Source organism: Rhinopithecus bieti, unplaced genomic scaffold (genome assembly GCF_001698545.2).
Source record: "Rhinopithecus bieti isolate Rb0 unplaced genomic scaffold, ASM169854v2 scaffold_18295, whole genome shotgun sequence".
Lineage (NCBI taxonomy): Eukaryota > Metazoa > Chordata > Mammalia > Primates > Cercopithecidae > Rhinopithecus > Rhinopithecus bieti.
This window is the reverse complement of record NW_016809135.1, coordinates 183053-206700: the sequence shown is the minus strand read 5'-3', so window position 1 is coordinate 206700 and position 23648 is coordinate 183053. Positions and strand designations below refer to the sequence as shown.

Below are 23648 nucleotides of genomic sequence, written 5' to 3'. Positions count from 1 at the left end.
GNTCTCACTCTGTCGCCCAAACTGAAGTGCAGCAGCATGATCTTGGCTCACTGCAACCTCCACCTCCCAGGCTCAAGCGATTCTCCTGCCTCAGCCTCCTGAGTAGCTGGGATTACAGGCACGTGCCACTACTGCCCAGCTAATTTTCTTTTTTGTACTTTTAGTAGAGACAGGGTTTCACCATGTTGTCCAGGCTGGTCTCAAACTCCTGACCTCAAATGATCCACCCGCCTTGGCCTCCCAAAGTGCTGGGATTACAGGTGTGGGCCACCACACCTGGCTACCTTACCATAATTTTTCAAGGGTTCATCATGTTGTAGGATGTATCCATACTTCATTCCTTTTTATAGCCAAACAATATAATATCCCCTTGTAAGGACAGACTATATTTTAATTTTTTAGCTGATAGACATCTGGGTTGTTTTCACTTTTTCATCATTATGAATAATACTACTATGAATATTCATGAAGAAGCACTTATGTGAGCATGTGTTTTCATTTTTCTTGGGTTAAATGTTTTATAGGTATAATAGTATCTTCGTGGATTTTCTTGAAGGACAGTTGTTGAAAATCTCGTACTTTGAGCCCATCAAAATCTAATTGTTAAATCAAAAGATGAGACACAGCATACTATTCAGAAATCATTCCAATCACTATTCCCTAAATAACCTGTGATACCATTCATCATTAGACTATGTGATACCACTCATCATTAGACTGGTTTAACATTCCTCACTTCCTGAAACACCAGTTAACATTAAATTCTAATTAATTGCCTATAAAAATTTTAAAGTATTCAAGTGTATTTTAAACACAGAAACCAATTTAGGGATTTCAATATGATTATTTAGGTAGTTGTTTCTCTTTCTTGCATGTGACTCAAATATGAGTTCAAATGGGTCTCTTTTAAGCGTTTTTTTCTCCAGTTACTCAGCCCTTTCAGAATATTTTTAATACGTATTTTTAAGAGACAGGGTCTCACTTCTTGCTCAGGCTGGAATGCAGTGGCTATTTGCAGATGTGGTCATAGCTCACCACAGCCTAGCACTCCTGGCTTCAAGCAATCTCCCACTACCTTAGCCTCCTGAGTAGCTGGGGTTACAGGTACATGCCACCATGCCCAGCTAGTCACTCATATCCTTTTGCCTGATCACACATATACTCTTTTTTTTTGCTTGATGATATAGTCTACCTTATGTTATAAAGAGCTTTGCATTTGCATATATATTTTCTGCATATCTCTACCTCTTTTTAAAGATATGTTAAGATCTTAACTTCTTAAATTGTTCTTTCCGTGTATGCAGTAGCTGTCTACAGAAGCCTTCACAATCTTTAAAATGTCAACATGAGGACAACTTTTAAACTGGAATAATATGATCAAGGCAAGCTTTGTGAAAATAACAGCTAACTCTCATATAGCACCTTCCAGGTAGCAGGCACTTTCTGTGTATCAATCGATCATCAGAACAACCATAGGAAGTAGGTCCTACTATCATCTCCATGCTACAGATGAGGAAACAGAGAGCTAGTATCACTTGCCTAAGGTCACACAGCTGGTTACTGGGCCAGCTAGCTCTGGCACCCAGGCTCTAACCTATCACATTGCACTGCTTCTTACGATGATAAAGGGGGATGCTAGCATCACATCTTAACACATGATTTTAGTGGGCAGCCATTTCAACTACCACTCTCAAGCTAAGAAAGGGGGATTTAATAAGCATTTTAAGAATTACAGGAAAGAAGGGAGGAGGGGAAGAAAAAAGAAAAGTAGATAGAAATAGATATCCCAAGCTAACTAAAGAGGTAGCACTTTTCTCTGACCAGCTGAGATGAAGATCTATTCCCCAGTCTGCGTGATTGCCCACTTGCACTATTGGACTTCACTTTTTGAAGGAAGAATAATGTGAAACCATGTTACACTCCAGAGCCATTTATTATCCACTCAGGAGGCAAGACAGCAAATCTAACACAGACACAGTCACAACTGACCACTAAATGAAATCTCACTGACATTTGAAAAGAGAAAAAGTTCATAAACATGCTTTAAAAATATACCTTACTCAAGTAGCTAGTAGAGAAACCATAAGCTATTATGTAATATAAACCTGTAGAAGTCACAGTTCCATTCTTTTTTTTTTTTTTTTTTTTTTTTGAGACGGAGTCTCGCTCTGTCACCCAGGCTGGAGTGCAGTGGCGCAATCTCGGCTCGCTGCAAGCTCCGCCTCCCGGGTTCACGCCATTCTCCTGCCTCAGCCTCCCGAGCAGCTGGGACTACAGACACCCACCACCACACCCGGCTAATTTTTTTTGTATTTTTAGTAGAGACCGGGTTTCACCGTGTTAGCCAGGATGGTCTCAATCTCCTGACCTCGTGATCCGCCCGCCTCAGCCTCCCAAAGTGCTGGGATTACACAGTTCCATTCTTAATATTTTCCTTGCAGTTTTTATGAGATGGGTAATGACTAAGCCACAGTGAGAGGGCACAACCTGCTCAGTGGGTGAGTCGGCCCCTGCTACCCTCCCTACTTCCCTCCCAGGTCATCTTGGGATCCAACCACACCTGTGTTTCTCATGCTGGCTGCTCTGTGCTATTCTACAAACATGATCCTCTATTTCGGATCTATCTCACCCATCAAAACTCTTTCATTCAGTGGTCCAGTCTCCAGAACCCAGCATTACGCTACCTATTTCTTTGAAAAATGGTCACACAAAACTAAATTGCCATAATGGCTTGATGTGATGTTCATCTTGGCCAAGGCATGAGGAAGTTAGGATTCAAGGTCTTTCTCAGTTTATGTCAAGACAACAATGAGCAGACCTGGGGTCAAATACTGGCCCAGGGATCTTGCCATTTTACTGAAGATTAGAATGAGCACAAGACTGGGATTCTGGTACCTGGTGGCCTCAACTCAAATTCAACACAGGGCCCAGGAGGAAGTCCTTCTCCTCCCTGGTACTCAATTTCATCTGCTTTAAAATAAAAGAATTGGACCAAAAAATATCTAAGGATCCTTCCAGCTGTCAAGGTCTCTGGCTGTGTCCCTCTTTCTCTTGCATGATCTGTCTACCCTACCTATGACGAGTTCAAACTAACCTGGGTGAGAGGGTCTATGGTCACAGACCAGGGCATGATTGATGAGTCCACAAGCATTGCACACTGATGACTGTGTCTTCAACACCATACTCCAGCTCACCAAGCTCATCTACCCCAGGCTGCTTAGCAAAGCCTGCAGCTCCACCCTCTACCCTCAGTAACCTGTTTCATGAGAGACACAGTCATTTCATCCAGCCACCCACCTACCTTTGCATCGACTGTGCATCAGCTCATAGCACACATTGCAGGCTCCGATTCACACATTCTTCTCCAAGTGACTTGATCCCATCCCCACTCCCCAGGAATTTGCCATCCAACATTTCAGTATCTACTATGTGTTAAGATAACAGGAAAAGGTCTGGAACAGTTCCTCAACCTCCCACCACCACATGCACCAACCTTCCTGCAGCAGCTCCTACGTTTCCTCCTCCCCTTAACATGGGAGTAACTCTGCCTTCTTATGGAGCAAAATTCCACCATCTGAGCTCTGGATCCTAACCAAATGTCGGGACTCCAATCTACTAGTGACCCCCTTTCTGTGCCTCCCACCCTCCCAGCTTCAACCTCCCTGCCTACAGGCTCTTTCTCAACAGCATGTTCAATGCTGAAATCATTTACCTAAAATGACCACAACAGTGAGGGGGATGGACCCAGGAGTCAGAAGACATGCAACAAGGATGCAGCGCATGCAGAGGCGGCAGCAGTAACCAGCTGGAGGAGGCGGCCCTGAACTCAGGCAGCAGGGGTAGAAATTGAAGGCAACAGACCCAAGTCACATTTGAGAGTTGTGGCATAGATGACACTTTCTCTATCAGGAAATATATGTTTTAACAGTTTTTCACTCAGCTAAACAAAGGGCTAGGCCAGGGAGATGGATGTTTTTAGACAGGAGAATCTGTGGATAGTCATCTAACTTGTATTACATAATTACTTACCTCCTCAGAATTTTAAAAGCTGCTCTGTCTCTAGGGCAGAAATTGATACATAGGGCATTCCTGTAGCTCAAACTCTATGTCTACCCAGCAGCTGCCCACATGGAGCACACAGTGTGTGCAGAGGTACACTAAGAACATGGTGTAGCAAACCTGTGATATCCACACTGGCTCTGCATTCCCAGTGCACGCAGAGGAACATATATGCACACACAGGCATTATCACCTGCACTGCCATCATCCTCTGCATCGAGTGTCAAACAGGTCAGCTCACACAGGACCTCTGAGGAGATCCTGCCATGCCACAGCTGTGAAAACCTCCCACTGAATGGAGCAAATTATTCAGTGCAAGCCTGGCAACCCTTTGGAGGACAGCTAGAAATGCAGGTTCTCCAGATCCAATCCATGGAGACACACACAAGAATTGAACAGCAAGAACCCTGGAGTAAGAGTTGGGAGAACCAGGTTCCAGCACTAGTTCTGCAACTCATGAGCTCGGTGCCTTTGGCCATCACTCTACCTCTCAGGGCCTCAGCTCTCAAGAGGGGATATAATAAAGGCTGCCCTTCCACAATCCTGGAGTTATGGCAAGAGCCATGAGGCAAGGGAGAGAAAAGAGGTCTGAAAATTAAAAGGCAGTATAATGTGAGTTACAAGAAGTATTAAAGATCAGTTTGGGTGCCACTCTCTGCCTGATGGGAGGCCATTCTTAGATGCCCAGTACTGTCCCTCACGTTGCAAGTTCTTCTGCATCCTAACCAAAGCCCAGTCGACACAGTTGTTCTCCACCACACCCCATCTCATTTGTGTCAAAAAAAAAAAAAAAAAAAAAAATCTTACACATATTTCCAATTACCCTAAGGAGGAAGCACCACTCCCAGCTGAGATTTACTCTCTAGACCAGATCTCTTACTTGTACATTCCTCCTTCTCTACCAGATCTATATTAACATTCCTTGGGGTTAGATCTGGGAAGTTCTCTCCTACCTAACAATCTCTCCTTGATTGACATCATCCATTCCCAAGGCTTTAAGTACCATGTACAGGTCAAGACCTGTTTTACCTGCATTGTACAGCTTCTAGACAGTTGTACTTGGATGTCAGAAGCAGGGTAGGAAATCCTTAGACATAACAGGTTCCAGATTAACTATTTGATTTTCACCCCCAGTAGTGTCTCTTCCCTCCCTCTCCACCATTTTCTCAGACTCAGCAAATAGAACTTCCATTTACCCAGTTTCCTAAGCCAAAAACCCAGAAGTGTACCAAGCCAGTTAACAGCACACGGTTTAGAGTTAGGGTGCCCAGGTTCACATCATGTTTGCCAAGTGCCAGCAATGTGCCTTAGGGAAGATGTGTAACTGCTGTGATTCCATTGCCAAATTTATAAAATTGAGATACTGTTCCAATGGCAGTTAAATAACATTCATATATCACTTATGGTATTAGGAAACATTCCCTCTTATTATGCATAACAAAGCTGGGAAATATTTTTGAAATACAGTAATACACTTTTCTCTTCCACATTTCTTTTACGTGACATTCTCCTTCCTCAACTCAAGGCATTAATTTGTCTCAAGAGGATTAGGATTATTACAATAAGAAGGCAAAGACAAGAGACAAATGCCACAGAGTTCAACTTCTGATTATCAAAACAAGATTTTTGGTTCTCAGCATAATTGTCTTGAAATCCTGCCTGCTGCCATGGAGAAAGGAAGGTTTAAAAGTTTGTTAGATTCCTACTCAGATATCAAGAGTGAGGCTTAAGGAATATGAACTCTGCACCACGGTCAGAGAGAATTCAGAATGTAAAGTGACATAAGTCCCGCTTGCCACAGGGGGCTGAGAGGAAGGTCTGGGGGAAGGGTCACAGAGGAACCAAGGGAAGCATCCAGTGTCCTCACTCCCCACACAGGCCTTTTACCCCCACCTCCTAGTTCTAGGAGAGGTTTAGGGGAATCCCTGGACCAGACTAAGGAAGAAGCCCAGCCTAAAGCCGGAAGCTAAGTTCAGCTTTGATATGCTGCTGTTTAAGATGACAGCAGACCAGCATTGTTGGAGGAGGCAACTGATAAACCCAGGGACTAGGGGCAGAATGGAAGGTGGAATTTGCTGCTTTGTCAAAGTTACAAAGGGTCTTCTAGGCATCTCCTTTAAGAATAAATCATCTATTCTCCTTACAGATTTCCTAGGTGAAAAATCCTACAATGTCTTACCAAAAAAAGTCATTTTGGTGATTTACTACCAGGACAGTAAAGATATCTTTCATTAGTTCTAAGAACATTGCATCATCAACCCATCTCAGTTATAGAGGAAAGAGTTCTAGAGAATGGGAGCACCTGGATTCTAAATGGACACTGCCACTTAGCCTACATGACCTAGGCAAGTTTTCAAACCACAGTGGGTCCACAACACACCTCACAAGGGTATTATACCAAATCAAGGTGCGGTGTGACCACAGTTCAGATGGAAAGCACTGGAGTATTTTGGTTATTATCAATCATCATAGTATGACGCTATTAGTAAGCTTCTCTTCATGCGGCTCCAGAGTATCTAGATACCAGGAGAATGGGAGAGGGCCATGATCCTCTTCTCTGGTCAGTTGAGTTAGAATCCTGACTCAGTTACAGAAGCCACATTTTACGAGATACTTAGAAAAACTGAAATATATTCTGAGAAAGCCAATCAGAATAGTAAACTATCACATGAAGAATGCTAATGAGATGAGGAAGAGTTTAGCTTAGAGAAGAAAGACTAAAAGACCATTCCCAGAATAGTCTGTTCTAGCAGCTGCTCCAGAAAAGAGGCAGGCGCTGGGGCTGTGGTAGGTGGCAGGGAGGCTTGTATCTCTTCACCTCTATGAGCTTTCAAAAGTGGAATGGCTCCCTCCCGGAGTCACTAGAAGTTTCCAGCCTAGACCGGGTACCATGCGTTGAAGATGCTGAAAGAGGAAACCCTGTCCTACGCTGTGTGACCTGAAGAGCCTTCCAACTTCAGGAAGAAAAAAGTCATCCCTCTATGCACTGCATCAACACACACTCCACACAATGAAATATAAGGGGCTCTATAAATATAAGGAAGTAAAATGGACAAAATTGTAGAAGTGACAACCCCACACAGGCAGGAAGAAAAATCTCTGCTTTAGATTGCTGAGCTGGAGTTCGTACACATCAGGTAATTATGATGGATCAATATGTGCAATGACAAATGGAATAAAACTCTAGGAGCCCAATGACCCAGTGGGGAAGCAGAAAAAAACCCGAGTGAGCATATATTGATCCCCAATATCATAACTGAAGATCAGTACCATACATTTAAACTAAATGTGGCTAGAGAGACTCTAAATAGTTCACACACTTTTATTAACATTCTCAGGAACACAAGGTCAGGGGTGCAGTCATTCTTAGCTAGGAAGGGTGACTAAGCAGAGAAGCCCTGGGTGCTGGGATTCCACCTCTCTCCTTCTCTCTGCTACCAGGTGCAAGACATTTTCTAAAAAGACATCCCATAATTCTAAGTATTCTTGGTACTTGCTCTTGTAAAGAAGGTTTAATACCCTTTTTAACCATAAAGGACATCTTTTAAAAGCAAGTCATCAATCATGAATCATTTTATTCTCTAGTTCTGGGAATACAGAGAACCAAATTAATTTCCGTCATCTTTTGGCTGTAGGTACACCCCTCCCTCTGGCTTCCAACATTATCCATCTGTAATAGGGGCAGGAGCCAGGAAGGTTCAAAGGCATTTGCTTTTAAGCCTGTCCACGGTGGTTCTAAAGGACATAGACATGGGGCTTTCTCCTGGCCATGCTGCACTGCCTGCAGGCCTTTCTGCGGTATTCCTCACCCAGACAGGTTCCCTGACTTCCCAAGTATCTGCTGTGGACAAAGAGCAGGTAGACTAGCCATACACTGGGACTTAATTTTAACTATCTCCATGATTTTTTTAAAGAGCTTTGGGGAGTTCCTTTAAGTCAAAACACTGTTCATTATCATACTGAAACTGTCACTATGAACTGTATAAAATTAATCAGGGAAGAAGGGAGTGGGAAAATGAAAATAAACCAAGCTTGCAGCACATTCAGTGTTCACGACATTGGCTTGCTTTCCGACTCTCTTCCTCATAGTTGTGTGGTGCCTACTGTCCTAGAATCACAGAGACCCTGTTACAAGACTATAGCTCTCCTTCACTGCTCTATAGATAACAACATGAACATTAAAAAATATTTTCCACTTAAAATTTTCTTTCAGAGATCTGGGAAGTTCTCACCTCCCTAACAATCTCTCCTTGATTGACATCATCCATTCCCAAGGCTTTAAGTACCATCTACAGGTCAAGACCTGCATACCAGTGATACTAACATAGCTGGTCTGAAGGACCTCAAGAGAAGCTAACTCAAAGAACACAGTTTCCACATCCTGATGATTTCATCACCCTTCCTCCAACCAGTTCACAATCCCAGTTGTCTAGCCCCTCGCCCTCTGTGATCCCCTTAAAAACTTCAGCCCAGAACTCCTCAAGGAGGTGGATTTAAGGATCTCCTCCCATCTCCTCTCTTGGTGCCCTGTGATCATTAAACTCTTTCTCTGCTGCAAACTTGCTGTCTCAGTGTAACTGGTCTGTTACTGTGCAGTGGGCATATGAACCTGTTGGTCCTGTAACAGGGTATGTTTATTATATCCTAATAGAATCAAAGAGCTACTAGAAAGTGCAGTGTTCTTTAACCCAGGTTAGACAGATGACACTAATAGAGGGACAATGGCCGGCACTCTCAGTTATATTCCCTATGATGGAATGGTCACCTTCTCTCATCTTCACCCCACTGTAAAGGTACAATGACAAGGACCCCAGCAGGGGGCCAAGGGACAGTTTTTCCTCTGAAATATGAACTACTCCACAAAGATCATTGCATATGTGGCTTGAGACACTTCCCTGGACATTAAACTCGTTATCTTACTTTTGACATGCATCCCTATCAATACAGAAAACTGTGAGCATGTTTACAGTTTGTTTATAAATTGTTTTCTGTGACACTGTACTATATTATGCATAGTATAAAACATATACAAATGATATTTTAAGTTTTAAAAAGATGTAAACAAATAAAGTTTTAATATTTTCTTCACATATTCCAGTGAGTCATCTTCCAAAAACTAGCACACCCCAGCAGTTTGAAGACTGCTGCTCTAACCAACTGATTCACTACTGCAAGTACCAGAAGGGATTATCACTTCCAGCCACTTAAGAAAAGCTGCTTTCTGGCATCCACCACATGATCAGTGGTGTCTGCCTAGCTATCTTTCAAAAAACTGGCTATATACAATCAAATAATTATTTGGTTCCTGCAGTGTAATATATTATTTTCTGTTGAAGTTTATAGCATCACTAAAAGGGCAGTGATGTCCACATTTAAACACTATTCTGGGGCTGCTCAGCCACTAACAGTGCAATTTCACTCTAACTGTAGAACATATATATATGTATAAAATAAATGCATTATATAATAAAGGTTTATATATAATAAATGCATAAGCAGAGTGTAGTTTATGCTATATTTCCTCTAGACAAATTGAAATTAGAATTATAGAAGTTATAATTGGTTGCCAAGCACAAACCTATTAAAAAGTCCAAAAGAATTTCACTGAGCACACGGAACTGGCTATCCTTATACTGTTCACTCGGCCCTGAAAGTAAAATCTGTTCTGAGGGCAACCTATTAATGGAATCTTACTCAACTATAAATTCTTTCATCGTTTCCTTCTTTTGGATACTGTGACATGATGAGGGATATGACACCTTTGATGTGCCATTAGTACTGTCACCACCACTGTGCCTGACATTCAGCAAACCCTCACTCTGTGCCAGAAATCATACTAAGCATTTTCATTTATCAGCTGATTTAATTCTAACAATTTTGTGAGTTAGACATGACATTTATCCCTATCTTAGAGACACAAACACTGGTGCAAATTGAGGTGAACCTGAGGAACTTGCTCAGGGTCACACAGCTACTGTGTTCTAAGAACTTAAGCCAGTCTCGTTACTGTCCCTGGACACTCAAGTCTTAGCCACCTCACTTCCCAGCATCTTCCTTTGCTGCAAAACTCAAGTCCATTGGCAGACTAGGCTTTCAGCTGCTCTGTCTTCTGGGATATAAACGTGAAAATACACAGTTGAAAAAGAAAGAGTGGTTAACACAGCGTGAAAGGCATTACTGTGATGTAAATAGCAATGCCATTTCATCCTGCTAGGCTTCACATTCTATTAGCTTTTTTTTAATGAAAATTATTTTGGACACCTTGAAAAACTAAATCCTACTCACATGTCACCACCACTATTAACTCCAAAAGAAATCCATGTAGGGTGACAAGTTTGACTTTGACATCAGGAAAATGCTGTGTAACCAGAACGGTGTGTAGGAGCCACAGGAGCCCACACCCAGGGGGGCACTGCCTGCACAGGGCTCCGTGCTCAGTGCTCCAACACTTGAGCCCATGTATGCCTTACAGTGACCTAAGGACATAAGTGCACACACACATGCCCTTGCTCCAATAAAGAAATGGCACACCTTAAGTGAAGGACCTTGACCCAGGTGAAGCTGGAACGCTAACTGGGGTCTGTGCCAGTCCACCTCACACACAACCCGGAGTGCTCCGAGAACAAGTCATGATTGACCAACCCAGTGTGTGTAGGTTTTAGCAAGACTTCATACACATGAGCACTTGACTCAATGTTTAGTTCTACCAGATTAAATGACTAGTACCTGGAGAAAAAACTGCTCCATGCACATTACAGGAATCTATCCAGATTACCACTTCTGGATAAGAATGACACAACAGACTTGTTACATCTGCAATGCATCAAGCTAGGGAGACCTGATCTATCAGATGCAAAATATCAGAATTCAAAAAGATACATTCACAAAATAACAGAACACCAGTACAAGGGTGAAATTTAATATGGACAGAATCCTGCTCAGCATACCAAAGGGAAAAAAATCAATCGAGCAAGTGCGGGATGAAGGCAACATACCTTAAGAGCAGTCTGAATTTACACTGACCGAAAAGCAGATTAGGGGTTACCTGGGGGTGGAGGGAGACTTCGAAAAAAGAAAAAACACAAGAAAACTTTGGGAGTTAAGGAAATGTTTGCTATCTTGATTGTGGTGACGGTTTTAAGGGTGTATACTATACAATGTCTAATTGTATGTGCAATTTAATGTGTGTGACTTCACTTTAAATATGTGCAGTTTATTGCTATTTACATCCCACTAAAGCTGTGATAAAAAACAGTTGAGTGTGCACGTGGGTGGGGCAGAGAAAGGGATGGAAATTTAGTGACTTGTAAACTTATAATAAGTCAGCAACATGAAACACTTGCCAAAAATAAATGCATTTGCAGGCTCTGTCAGAAATTCTGCATGAGTACCACATCACCTCACACCCTACAGACCACATCCAGCGACCATCATCATCAGACAGAAAGACCAGATGGCATCTCAGGGTGGCCAGACAGGAGAGTGTCAGAAAAGCCATGCTCATAAGGAGTGGCAGTGGGAGCCAGGAGGCTTAGGCCAGAGTTGGGGGCAAGGACAGAAGGGGCTGCCATATAAGAAAATGACTATTATCCTGGACAGCTGCACAGGAAGAGCTCAGATCCATAGGTGAAGGCAAATGGAGACTCAGCAGAGTGCTGTGTGATAGAGAAACTCCTGACAATGAAAGCTGTTAAAAATGTAACACATTTGAGAAAGTCTCCTATACTGGGAATGGTAGGGCAGCATCTAAAAGACCACTTGCCCAGAACACAGTATCCTGCACAACTAATTTCCGCTGGGTGACGCAGGCTCTCTCCTTTCTAACATGCTGTGCTTCTCCAGGTAAAATAGTGAATATTAAGAAACTAAAATATCTCTTAGCTCTATGATTTCAATTTGAGATTTAACCTCACAAATCATGTTGGGTACATTGCAGATACACAACTGTTAATAATATTTATGACCTCTGCAGGGTCATAGAAGGCAGGCAAAGGAAACTGTCTCTCCTATTCTTTCCTAAATGCACAATTTTAAAAGATGGCAACAACCACTTACTATCAATTTCTCTTAAAATAGGAATGTCATCATTAGCCATATTCACTGCACACTTAAATAACTTTCCCCTACTCAGAAAGTTTAACAGTAAAACTAGCAATTTGAATATGATAGGTAGACACAAACAATAATACCATCTAAGAAAATGAAAAGGATCAAAACAATTTCACAAAACCTTAGTGCTGTAGCATACCTAGGGGAGGAAGATAGGTGTGCACTGGCATGGCTGTGCAGGAGGTCACAGAACAAGAGACCCAGGTGAGCAGGGAATAACAGGGACAGGTGAACAGCCCAGAACATCCCAGGAAGGAATCTGAATGTGGAATGCTCAGGGCATGTTCAAGAAATGAGATAATGCCAGAGAAGAGATTAAAAACCATTCCTGTGTTCTTGAGCATCTCTTATACCTCGTCCTAAAGCAATTCTGACTAACCCTTACTTGAAATTATATTGAACAGGAAAGAAAACTTCATCCAAAATTCAGGGCTGACTGAAGTCCTGGTTTCAGACTTTACTATAAAATTCACCCAGTCATTGCTCCCTACTCACTGACCTCCCCAGGGACTCCACTATTCACTGTACTCAACCACAGGCCATGACTCTGTCAGCTGTAACAACTATACCCAAAGTCTTACAGCACTCAAGAGCTTTCAAAGGTTCCTCATGATTTCTCACTGGATCCAAGCTCCTCTCAGAAGCAAAGCCAATGTTCTCCTCAAAGTGTGAAGATGCTGAGAACCACAGAGGTCAGAGAGTTTACCCCTGGACACATGGCAGTTGGGAGAGACATCTCAGGGTGGCCAGACAGGAGAGTCTCACTCTCATGGGCTCCAAACCCTGTCCTCCAGGATGGCTCTCACTCTGGCAAGGGTGCATTTCATTCCTCACCAGCTCCACCCTCCAAAGGCTTCCAAGCTGCACACTCCTCCCTGGACCCCAGGCAACAGCAATCTCATCTTTCATTATTAGTCACAGCTGGCAACACAGCAGAGACAGATGGGAATGTGGGTGCTCTATCACCTTGGCTACCTGAGCACATAGATTTGCTCTGTAGCGTCCCCACTCCCTTTTGGGGCAGCGGGGCGGCCGGGCGGGGGGGTGGGCGGGAAACAGCACAAATAAAACACACGGCTCAAAAAAGCAATCAGACACAGCCAGCCAAATAAGACGGCACACTCCCACCAACAAGGCTGGAAAACACACCAAAACTGTAAGGACAAAGATCTATCCCTTTTGCCCCTCAGTGCTACTTGGGGGACCAGAATCTGCTCTGTTCTGACAAGACTGTCTGGGGTTGAGCAGACAAAATTTAGAGAGGCAGTAGGGCTTCTTTGCTAATGCAGGAGGCTCTGGGGCAAACAGATTGGGTCTAAATTCCATTGCTACCCATCAAGGGAAGTAGAACACCTTCTTGGCTAATACAGGAGGCATTGGGCAATCAGATTGGGTCTGGGTTCCATCTCTGCCCATTTAGGGAGGTAGCACCATTTTTCTTAGCTAATGGAGGAAGCTGTGCAGCAAACACAGGGTCTGAACTCCATCTGTACCCAGTTACTGTTTTCATAACCTTGGAGAACTATTCAGCATCCAAAAGTCTCTATCCTCATCTGTATTGTGGGGATAACTAATCTCAGACAGCAACTCTGAGAACTAAATGCATTAATGAGTCAATTATTCCTATTCTTTCTTGAGCACCAATCACATCCCCTGGGGTAAAGCATGGAAGATAAAAGAAATAGAACATGACACTGTGCCACATAGTCTCATACTTTATAATTCCCTGCCTTTCATCCACGTGATACAGATAAGTTATTTCCACAACAAGCTAAGCTTCTCATGAGAAGGTATTCTTATCCTTGGAAATGTACAGGAATATGGAGAAGAAAAGGATCATTAAGAAATAGGACCCATCAGAGAAAAGATTTTCTTTGAACATCTCTTGTATCATATTATTTCCTTATCCAAGACACTAAAATTTCTCCATTGCTCTATGCATTTCCCAAATAGTGTTGCACAGAACATTAGTCCCTTGAAATAATCTTTGAAAACAGTTTTGTGTCTAAATATGATTTGCAAACCCAGCATAATGGATCCCTATCTTGGAAACTCAGAGGCGTGGCAACATAAAGGCTCTGAGAAGCTCTGCCTTAAAGGAAGACGTTTAACTTGGTTAATCCATGGTTTCCCAAACTCGTTTGGCCACCTTTGTACTCTGTTAATAGAATAACACTTCTTCCCCAAAGTTCACCCCAGCCTGCAAAGGCCTCCACAGTCTGGCTTCACCTTGTTTCTAATTTCACAGCCCAGAGCTCCCCTGCAGATCCATTCACCATGCAGGTTAAACTTGCCTAGGTACAGTCTTCTGACCACGTCTTTTTGTTTACAATAGCTTTATTAAATTATCATTCACAGAACACACAATTCACTCATTTACAGTGTATAATTCTATGATTTTTAGTACATTTGCCGAGTTGTACATCCAGCAGCACAACCAATTTTTAGAACACTTCATCACCCCCCCAAAACCACCCCAACAAAAAACATACCTCTCAGAAATCACTCTCCATTTTGCCTCAAACTCCAGCCCTAGGCAACTATAAATCTACTTTCTGTCTCTATAGATTTGCCCATTCTGGACATTTTATAGAAATGGAATCAGACAATACGTGGTCTTTTGTATCTGGCTTCTTTGATTTAGCATGTTTTCAAGGTTTATCATTGTGGTAGCATGTATCAGTTCTCTGTTCCCTTTTATGGCCAATAATATTCCATTGTATGGATATTCCTCATTTGGTTATCCATTCATCAGGTGATGAACATTTAAGTTGTTTCCACCTTTTGGCTCTTGTGAATAACACTGCTAAGAACATGTGTAAGTTTTTGTGTAAATATGTGTTTCCAGGCCGGGCGCGGAGGCTCGCGCCTATAATCCCAGCACTTTGGGAGGCCGAGGCGGGTGGATCACCTGAGGTCAGGAGTTCAAGACCAGCCTAGTCAACAAGGCAAAACCCTGTCTCTACTAAAAATATAAAAATTAGCTGGGTGTGGTGGCAGGTGCCTGTAATCCTAGCTACTCATGGGGCTGAGGCAGGAGAATTGCTTGAATCTGGGAGGCAGAGGTTGCAGTGAGCTGAGATTGCACCATTGCACTCCAGCCTGGGCAACAAGAGTGAAATTCATCTCAAAAAACAAACCAAAAAAAATGTGTTTTCATTTCTCCTGGGTGCATACCTAAGAACGGAATTGCTGGGTCATAGGGGATTTTTTTTTTACTTTTGAAAACCATCAGACTATTTGCCGCAACAGTTGCACCAATTTACATTCCCACTAGCAGTGTGTGAGAATTCAAATTTCTTCACATCCTTGCCAACACTAGTTATCATATCTTTGATTGTAGACATCCTAGTGTAAGGCAGTATCTTGAGGTTTTGTGATACCTTTTGATGCCCCACTTCTGAGGTCATGGTCCACTACTCCATCCACCTACAGGCCCTCTTCTCACTCTATGCATCCTACCAATTCATCAAGACCCAGCTAAAAATCCTAGTTTTCTTGGACTATCTGTGACATTAGGTCTTCAAACTCAATTTAAATGACACCGTGGCACAATTTCTACTTATACTTCCTGCAGTTATAGGCTTCTTGGCCTACGTATGTCTTCTCTCTCCCACCAGACAGTGAGCCCCTTAAGAAGCAGGGTGAGGTCTTACATTTCCTAGTGGCCAGTATTCAGCCTATCAAATAACTGATACTTTATAAACATCTGCCGATAATGATTTGATGGAAGACCTGAGGCTGAAGTTGAGGAAGGTAAAATGAGGGAGTGGGCCTTCTGGGTCTCAGACGTGGAAGGAGGAGTAGAAAGCACAGAGCTAAGCAGTGGAGGTCAGCCCCTTCCTCACAGTATTCTCATGCAGTGGACAGAATTCATGAAAATGATGTTTCATAGGATTTTAACACCCCCTTTTTCTTCACTGTGAATCTGTATTTACCCTCAAGCCCACACTTGGTAAATACGACAGAGATAGGGCCCGTGAATGATTCGATTCTCTTCTCTTACTGATATCTCCTCTAACTTTCCTCCAAGCACTAGCAGTTCTCTCCTGGAACTCTTGGTGGGTGGGTGTGTGGGGGGGAATAAAGATCTAGACTTAGACCCTCATGCTCTCACAGAGTCTCCCCACGCACTCAAAGCATCAAGAGCCCCTGTGTGAGCCACATCAAGAAAGAAAATCAAGTCCCTGGTGAATGAAGAGAATCATTGAGTCCAAGGCCACCTGAGCTGTAGTCTCCAAAGACTGAAAACTATTAATGTTAGTTTCTTACACCTTTCATTTCACCCAGCTGTTAGGAAGGCTCAAATTCAAAGTACACTGTGCTAGCCTATGGCTACTTGAACCACATAATTATTCCAATGACTACTGATGAGTCAGAAAAAGCACAACACAGTTGACAGGTACTGTTGAATGAATGTGTTCTAGTATTCAAAACTGATAGAGAAGGCCCATACAGGAAATACAGCAAAAACTTGTCCTGCATCTAACCAATGGGTTACCCTTCTTTCTTGGCTCAACAGATTCTGCTGAGGCTTCCAATGTACCTCTCAGATCAGTAACAGAAACCCTGAGCTGCTGACAACAGAACTAATTCAAAAATAGCTCTCGGATGGCCGTGGTGGCTCACGCCTGTAATCCTAACACTTTGAGAGGCTGAGGCGGGTGGATCACTTGAGGTCAGAAGTTCGAGACCAGCCTGGCCAACATGATGAAACCCCATCTCTACTAAAAATACAAATATTAGCTAGGTGTGGTTGCCCACGCCTATAATCCCAGTTACTCAGGAGGCTGAGGCAGGAGAACTGCTTGAACCCGGGGGGCAGAGGTTGCAGTGAGCTGACATCGCACCACTGCACTCCAGCCTGGGTGAAAGAGCAAAACTCCATATCAAAAAAGAAAAAAACCAAAAAACATTTAAGTTGTTTCCACCTTTTGGCTATTGTGAATAACACTGCTAAGAACATGTGTAAGTTTTTGTGTAAATATGTGTTTCCAGGCCTGTGGCCACATGTGCTGGTCTTCCTACTTCTAATGTATGTTCATAAGCAAAAATTGCACAAGAACTTCAGCAAAATTAGGGACCCAGCAGTAAAACAAGTATAAACCTTAAAACCTTAAAGAAAATCCTTAAGGAAGCAATCCCAGTTCAGCTTTAACATCCAAACTCTCTACTGTAAATTCATTGCCCTAGAGCAAGACAGTATCACCACTATCACCCCAGATTCCCACCCATCTCCTTCCCCATAATGGGTGCAAAGGTCCCAAGCAAGTGAAATAACCCAAGTGTAGGATAACCATGGACTCAGCTTCAGGCATTGCAGAGAAGAACACAGGAATCTTGTCAAGAGGGTCTATAGGCTGGATAAAGCTAGAAGATTCCTCAGGATGGAAAGCTAGAAGATTCTCAAGCCTACAGTGGTCCATAAGCAGCTTTGATGAAGAATGGAAACTTCTGACATGCCTAAGTGCAATGGCTAAGAGAATGGGATGAAAGCAACCAAATGTGAAAGCCAGTCATGACAGGACAAGTCTTAGAGAGCTGTCAGAGCTGTTGGCATGGTAGAACATGGTAAGAACCAAGCCACACCCACCTTCTCTTTCAGAACCATAAATTAACCATCTTCTAAAGGAGGAAAGAGTGTTGCCGTTCTCACATGAAGTGCATGTAGACTCGGGTGAATAGATTCTTCCAAAGCACAGAATCCGTTCAGTTCCCAGGCCTCCCTCCTCTGTGCCATACCCATGGCCTCCAACAGAAACTCACGCATAGGCTGTATACTGTGCAACATGCTAATGCTCATTCTTCTCTCCACAATCTTCTAAACCACACACAATTGAGTAGGAGGTGCACGTCAATGAGTTGCCAAGCTAAGGGACTTCTACTTGAGCCCTGATAGCAGATTAATATAGTATGTGGTCTTTCATTTGGCTTTAGAGAAAAGTCAAAGGTTGCAATAATTTTAGCTCCACTCTTTGGAGAAATAGTTAACAGATCATTCTATTAGATTTTTCAGCTCTCCAATCAGTGCTTATTTTGAATACATCACTGAGTATCTATAATGAAGCAGACCTTTTATATACTGATCTCTACTGCCAGCAATGAAGCACTATAAATCTGCATGGACGCCCATAAAACAGTCTTCCCTCATGGAAACTTTCACTGGGATGAAAATGATACCCTGAAATCCACTGAAGCACAGACCACCTAGAATGGGATTCTCCCCCTATAAAAATCACTAACTCCTTTTACTAAGTTAATCTGAATAGCTTTCCTTCTCCAAAAAGACTTTGCTATATGTTGCCAGCTCCAAAAAATGTTCTCTAGAGGTGACGAGAAAAACTTGGCTGAAAGAATCTAGCATTTTAGCATTAACTGAGAACTGCATTTCCCCCAAAACACTGATAAAGCTCTCTCTCCCTGCTTTATGCTGAAGTTACAGCCCATCACCCAACCCATTTTCTGACAAACAGACCTGCTATTTTTCAGAGTGAAAAGAATAACAGCAATAAGGAGAAGATCTACTTAAATACCTAAACAGAGCTCCACTTCCAGGCTAAAAACCCCAAACCACTATGCACAGCTGCCAGTTTGAAACTTCAATTTCTGCCCTCCAGTGCTTGGCATCTCAAGGAGTTGTCAAGGAGTCCTGGTTTCTTCAAAAGGGAGTCTTCAGTGAGACTAGCTGTAGATCAGGCTGGGGTAAGTGAATGGAGATGCTATCAAATGAATTATATTATACCATGAAGGGAGGAAAAGGGGACAAAAGGAAGTCAAAGAGAGATGAAATGCAAGAGATTTATTCCATTGCTCAAAAAAATGAAGTAAGTATAAAGAGTCACTGCTCTCCAAGTCTATGTTCAAGTTCACAAGAATAAGATAAAGGCATGAGGAAATGAGGTAAGTAATAGAATTTGGGCTGCTTTGTTTCCAAGATGTTTCCCTCAATCCCAGTCTTACCATCTCATTGTGAGCATCAGCTGCAGAGGAAGGTAAAAACTCCCCTTCCTGCTCACTGACTACTGAGGAGGACTTCTGGGCTGAGGACATTCTCACCTGGCCATCTGCTTGTAGGCTTCTTCTGCCACAGCAAAGATGTGGGGGTCCATGTCTCCCATGTTTTGGCCACTGTAGGCATAGATGACATCTTGTCCATAGATTGGCAACTGTTCATAAGGATTAATGGCAACAAGTACAATACCTGCAAACAGACAAGGTGGTCAGATTCCGACAGCACAGCAGACACCTAGCATCAGCTCAAGGCAACCACTCATTCATACATACGCCAAAAACCAAAGAATGAGAGGGCAGCAGAACCAGTCTTAACCAATCAATCAGCTCAATCAAGGCTCATTTGTGTGCTTCAGGTCTCCAAATACCCTACAGCCTGGAATAAGCATACACGCATACACACACACACACACACAAATGCTAAAATAAACTGAGTTCATAAAATAGACATATGCAAGGTGTTCCAGGATCAGAGAGAAGAGGGTATTAAATTCTACCAGTATATATTAGAGAGATGTAAAAATCCATCTCAGAACTAAAATCTGAGAAAGGATTATACATTTTCTCATTTGTATATTGGTTATCTTAACTAAAATACAAATAACATGTGGACAGAGAATACAATTTACCTGTCTTGAGATCTCATCTTGGCTCAGCCAACTATGTTATTTTTGGCAATTACTTCTCAGTACCTCAGTTCCTCAACTGTTACATAAAATGGAGATAACAACTGCATTTATCTGGGACATCCTAAGGAAAAACGATGCATGGTGCAAGGGAAAATGCCAGGCATGGTGGCTCATGCCTGTAATCCCAGCACTTTGGGATGCTGAGGCAGGAGGATCATTTGAGGCCAGAAGTTCGAGACCAGCCTGGTTAACACAGTGAGACTTCTTCTCTACAAAAAAGTACTAGCTGGGCATGGTGGCATAGGCCTACTGTCCCAGCTACTCGAGGAGGCTGAGAGGAATGCTTAAGCCCAGAAGTTCAAGGCTGCAGTGAGCTATGATGGCACCACTGTACTCCAGCCTGGATGACAGAGTGAGGCCCTGTCTTAAAAACAACAACAACAACAACAACAACAACAACAACAAAACACTTAAGACCAGTGCCTTGTATAGTAAGGACTGCATGTTTGCCATTTTTTATTATACCACATCTCAACTTTTTTCCCTCACACCTTGTGTCCCCTAAAGAATGCATTGCAATGATGGACTCAGTAAATACGTGTTGATTGAGAAATCAGGAAATGCTATAAGGTTCAGATAATCTTTTATGAATAGGTGACGCAGGTTGTTACTTGAGCCTGTAGAAAGAAAAAAGTGTGAATTTGATCTTTCAGACAAAACAGAGATATGCTTTTTTCTTTCCCATAAGATCACATTCTGGATGCCAGAAGACCCATTGACTGAGGTACAAAAACCAGAAGCTTTTCCAGTCACTTGGGAAGGAGAAGGCGATGAAAGGGCGGCTGCTAAGATGGGCAGTCTCCAACATTGTGCTCCCTTCTGGTGTCTGAAAAGAGATGCTATGAATGCAAAGTGTAATAAACCAGATTATTCCACATAAAGGGGAAAGGGCCAGGTGTAAAAAAGACACTCAAGTCCTCTTGACAGAAGTTTGCCTGAAAAGACCAAAATACAAGGCCCAGAACCCTGATAAATTCCACTAATGTGACTTATCACTTGGAGAATCCTCTTAGGAACAGCTTCACAGGTTCTGCTTGTTATTAGAGTTCTGTAAGATTCTAACTCATGTAGCATGCAATTCACATTTCCGTATCACACTCCGAGGTGACGTGTTTTCCTTAAACATCCTGGCCCCTCCAGAGCAGCATCTAGTGCTTCCTGGATGACTCAGACTTCTGTGCCATTCAGTCACTCTGAACAGCTTGAATGGGAGGAGTCAAGATACATTTGGATAAATACATATAGACACTAGGACATCTTAGAGGGGATTCCTTTAAAAACAGAACTGATGGTCACTTATCTTTTCTCCTAAAATAGGAGTCAATTTTAAAAGTCTTCTTTTGAAGTAAATATCTTATTAAAGGCTCTGATAATTATCAATTTGTTTCAAATAAAACTCCCACCAGCAGTTGGACTGAAGGAGCTTTTGGGAAACCACAGCTCTCAAGCACTGGAATCAACCTGCTATTGACAGCTCCTGAAATCCGGAAAAAAAACTAAGTAGCTAAAACTACAAATTCCAAACCAAAGTGGAATATAAAAGTGAAAAACCCCTGAGTGCCTGAGGTGTCACTTATGACGATGAGCAAGACCAGAGGGAACGTGCCAGGCGTTCCCACCCAGGACAAGACCACAAAGGAGCAACTCCCACAAAGAAGCCCTGCAGCCGGAATCCCCACCCAGATCCTCAATTTGCCTCTCAAACAATGGTTTATAGGGTTCTATTTTTGTTATGCCACTTAGCAATACTCTTTAAAAAGAGAGAGAGATCAGAATTTGCAATATAGGAAAGGAGAAGTTTTAAGAAAATCAAATATAATTTCAGGACTGTTTAAGTATGTTATGCATTTTGCTCACTAATTTGACAAATACTCATTGGGTGTTATGTCAGTACAAACAGAGGCAAGTGAGAAGATCACAGAAAAGCAGGCATTTCAAGCAGAAAATAAAACAAGGCAAAACAAAACAAGGGTTCGGTACTGAGAGCAGGCACCCAGCTCAGGCATGATGCTGTACTTACTCCTCTCCCAGGACTCCAAGGACTGAGCTAAGCCAGTCGCACCACATGGTGTGAGCCATTTCTTCCCTGGTTGATCCATGATTAACACCAATCATCCCACAGAGACTGGGGCAGCCTAATTAAGCTACATTCACTGATTGCAAACCTTTCAAGGGTTTCAGAGGAGAGGTACTTACAAATGAGAGTGAAATGAGGACTCCTAAGCATTTGAGTTGAGCAAGTCTAAAGCTAGTAAGCACTTTCCAATACATGCAGCCAACAGATGCCCCCCACTTACCACAGTAAGTGTAGATATGGTTGGACTCCAGGAAACGGACCTTCAAATTGTGCAAAACTGCAGGTTCATGAAGATAGCTAAGGGCAGTCAGGTCATTTTCTCCCACCAAGATATCTGGATTCCGTAAGAAGGGCAGCTGGTTGCGTTGTACGTCAATTGGGTATTCCAGAATCTAAAGACATGCAAGTAGCAGACACAAAAAGGTGGTTATGAAGCATTAGGTCTGTACTCAACGTGCTGTCTTCTTAGCTGGAATCATCATCTTAACATGATAGTAAGTAATGAAGATAAATAATGTTTTAAAGAAAAACAAACTGAACAAAATACCTGTGTTCCCATGACAGACCAGTTCAGATGGAAAATTTGCAGATAACATAACCCCAGGATATTAAAGTAGAAGACTGACACACAGAGCTCAGGAAACATAACCAGTTCTAAGAGAGTGCTCTATTGCTTCTTAAGGGAAAAATACTGATTCTTTAATTTCAGTTGCAATTGGAGTGCTGTTCTTTCCCTCCATCTAGAAAAACTGCCTTGACTGGCCCCCATTTATTGCTGGTGCTTCATATACTCTCCCTCATTAACCAACACCATTTTTATTTGGATCATCTTGTATCTGATGAACTGCCCTCTATAAGCGACCTCAAGTTGAACCATTTGTGCATAGATTTCTCCCCAACTAACTGCAAATTCTTCTAGGGCAGTGATTTTGCTTTCACCTAAAATATATTAGGAGTTTGATATATATATATATATATATATATATGCATAATCAGGGAGTAGGATTACACATTTTAGGTCAAATCTCAGATGTCAGGTGTTATCCTTGTATTCCTAGCACTTGGACAACATTAAGTACTCAAAAATGTTCATCGACAGGATACATTTGTGACTCTCAGTACCTGTATGCACACATGTACATCTACATGGGTAGTTTATAAGAAGGTCGTGGGGATGTTTTTAAACATTTAAATAGGAGGAACTTGGCTGCTGCTCACCATGTTTTATCTGAGTGCTAAGATTCTTACACTGTTCTTAAAAATCTTCTGGGACACTTATAAAAAGTTTCCTGAGCCCAACTTACTTATCAGGAATTCTGAGGCAGGGTTCAGGAACCTGAAATTTAAAATACATTCCCAAGTTATTCTGATACAGGTGACTTTTAGATCATATTTTAAGAATTTCTATTTTACATAAACCTTTTAGGAAATTCCATGGACACAGACTCCATTTACTGGGGTAACAGTCAATTTTTAAGATAATATAAATATCAATGTTCCTCCCACCCCATTTTTAGAGGGACTTGGTTATCAAATCTTAAGGTATATTAATAAACCCAGCAATGAAAATGCTAAGATAGGCAGATAAATCAAGTGTAGTAGATACAGAAAGAAACACAAGCACATAGAGAAAATTTGTATGTTACAATGTTAAATTGCAAATAAAAGGTTAAAAGGATCTTTTCTTTTTTTTTTTTTAATTT

At 42.2% G+C, this 23648-nt stretch overlaps 1 protein-coding gene across 1 annotated transcript in view; it reads right to left on the bottom strand.

The window, feature by feature from the left end:
* The window catches only part of MYO5B (myosin VB), a 284042-nt gene that overhangs the window by 202048 nt on the left and 58346 nt on the right, over positions 1-23648 (bottom strand). Inside the window, 2 exon segments of the mRNA XM_017888643.1 lie at positions 19225-19369; positions 22166-22337. Coding sequence (XP_017744132.1) covers positions 19225-19369; positions 22166-22337 — 317 coding nt within the window.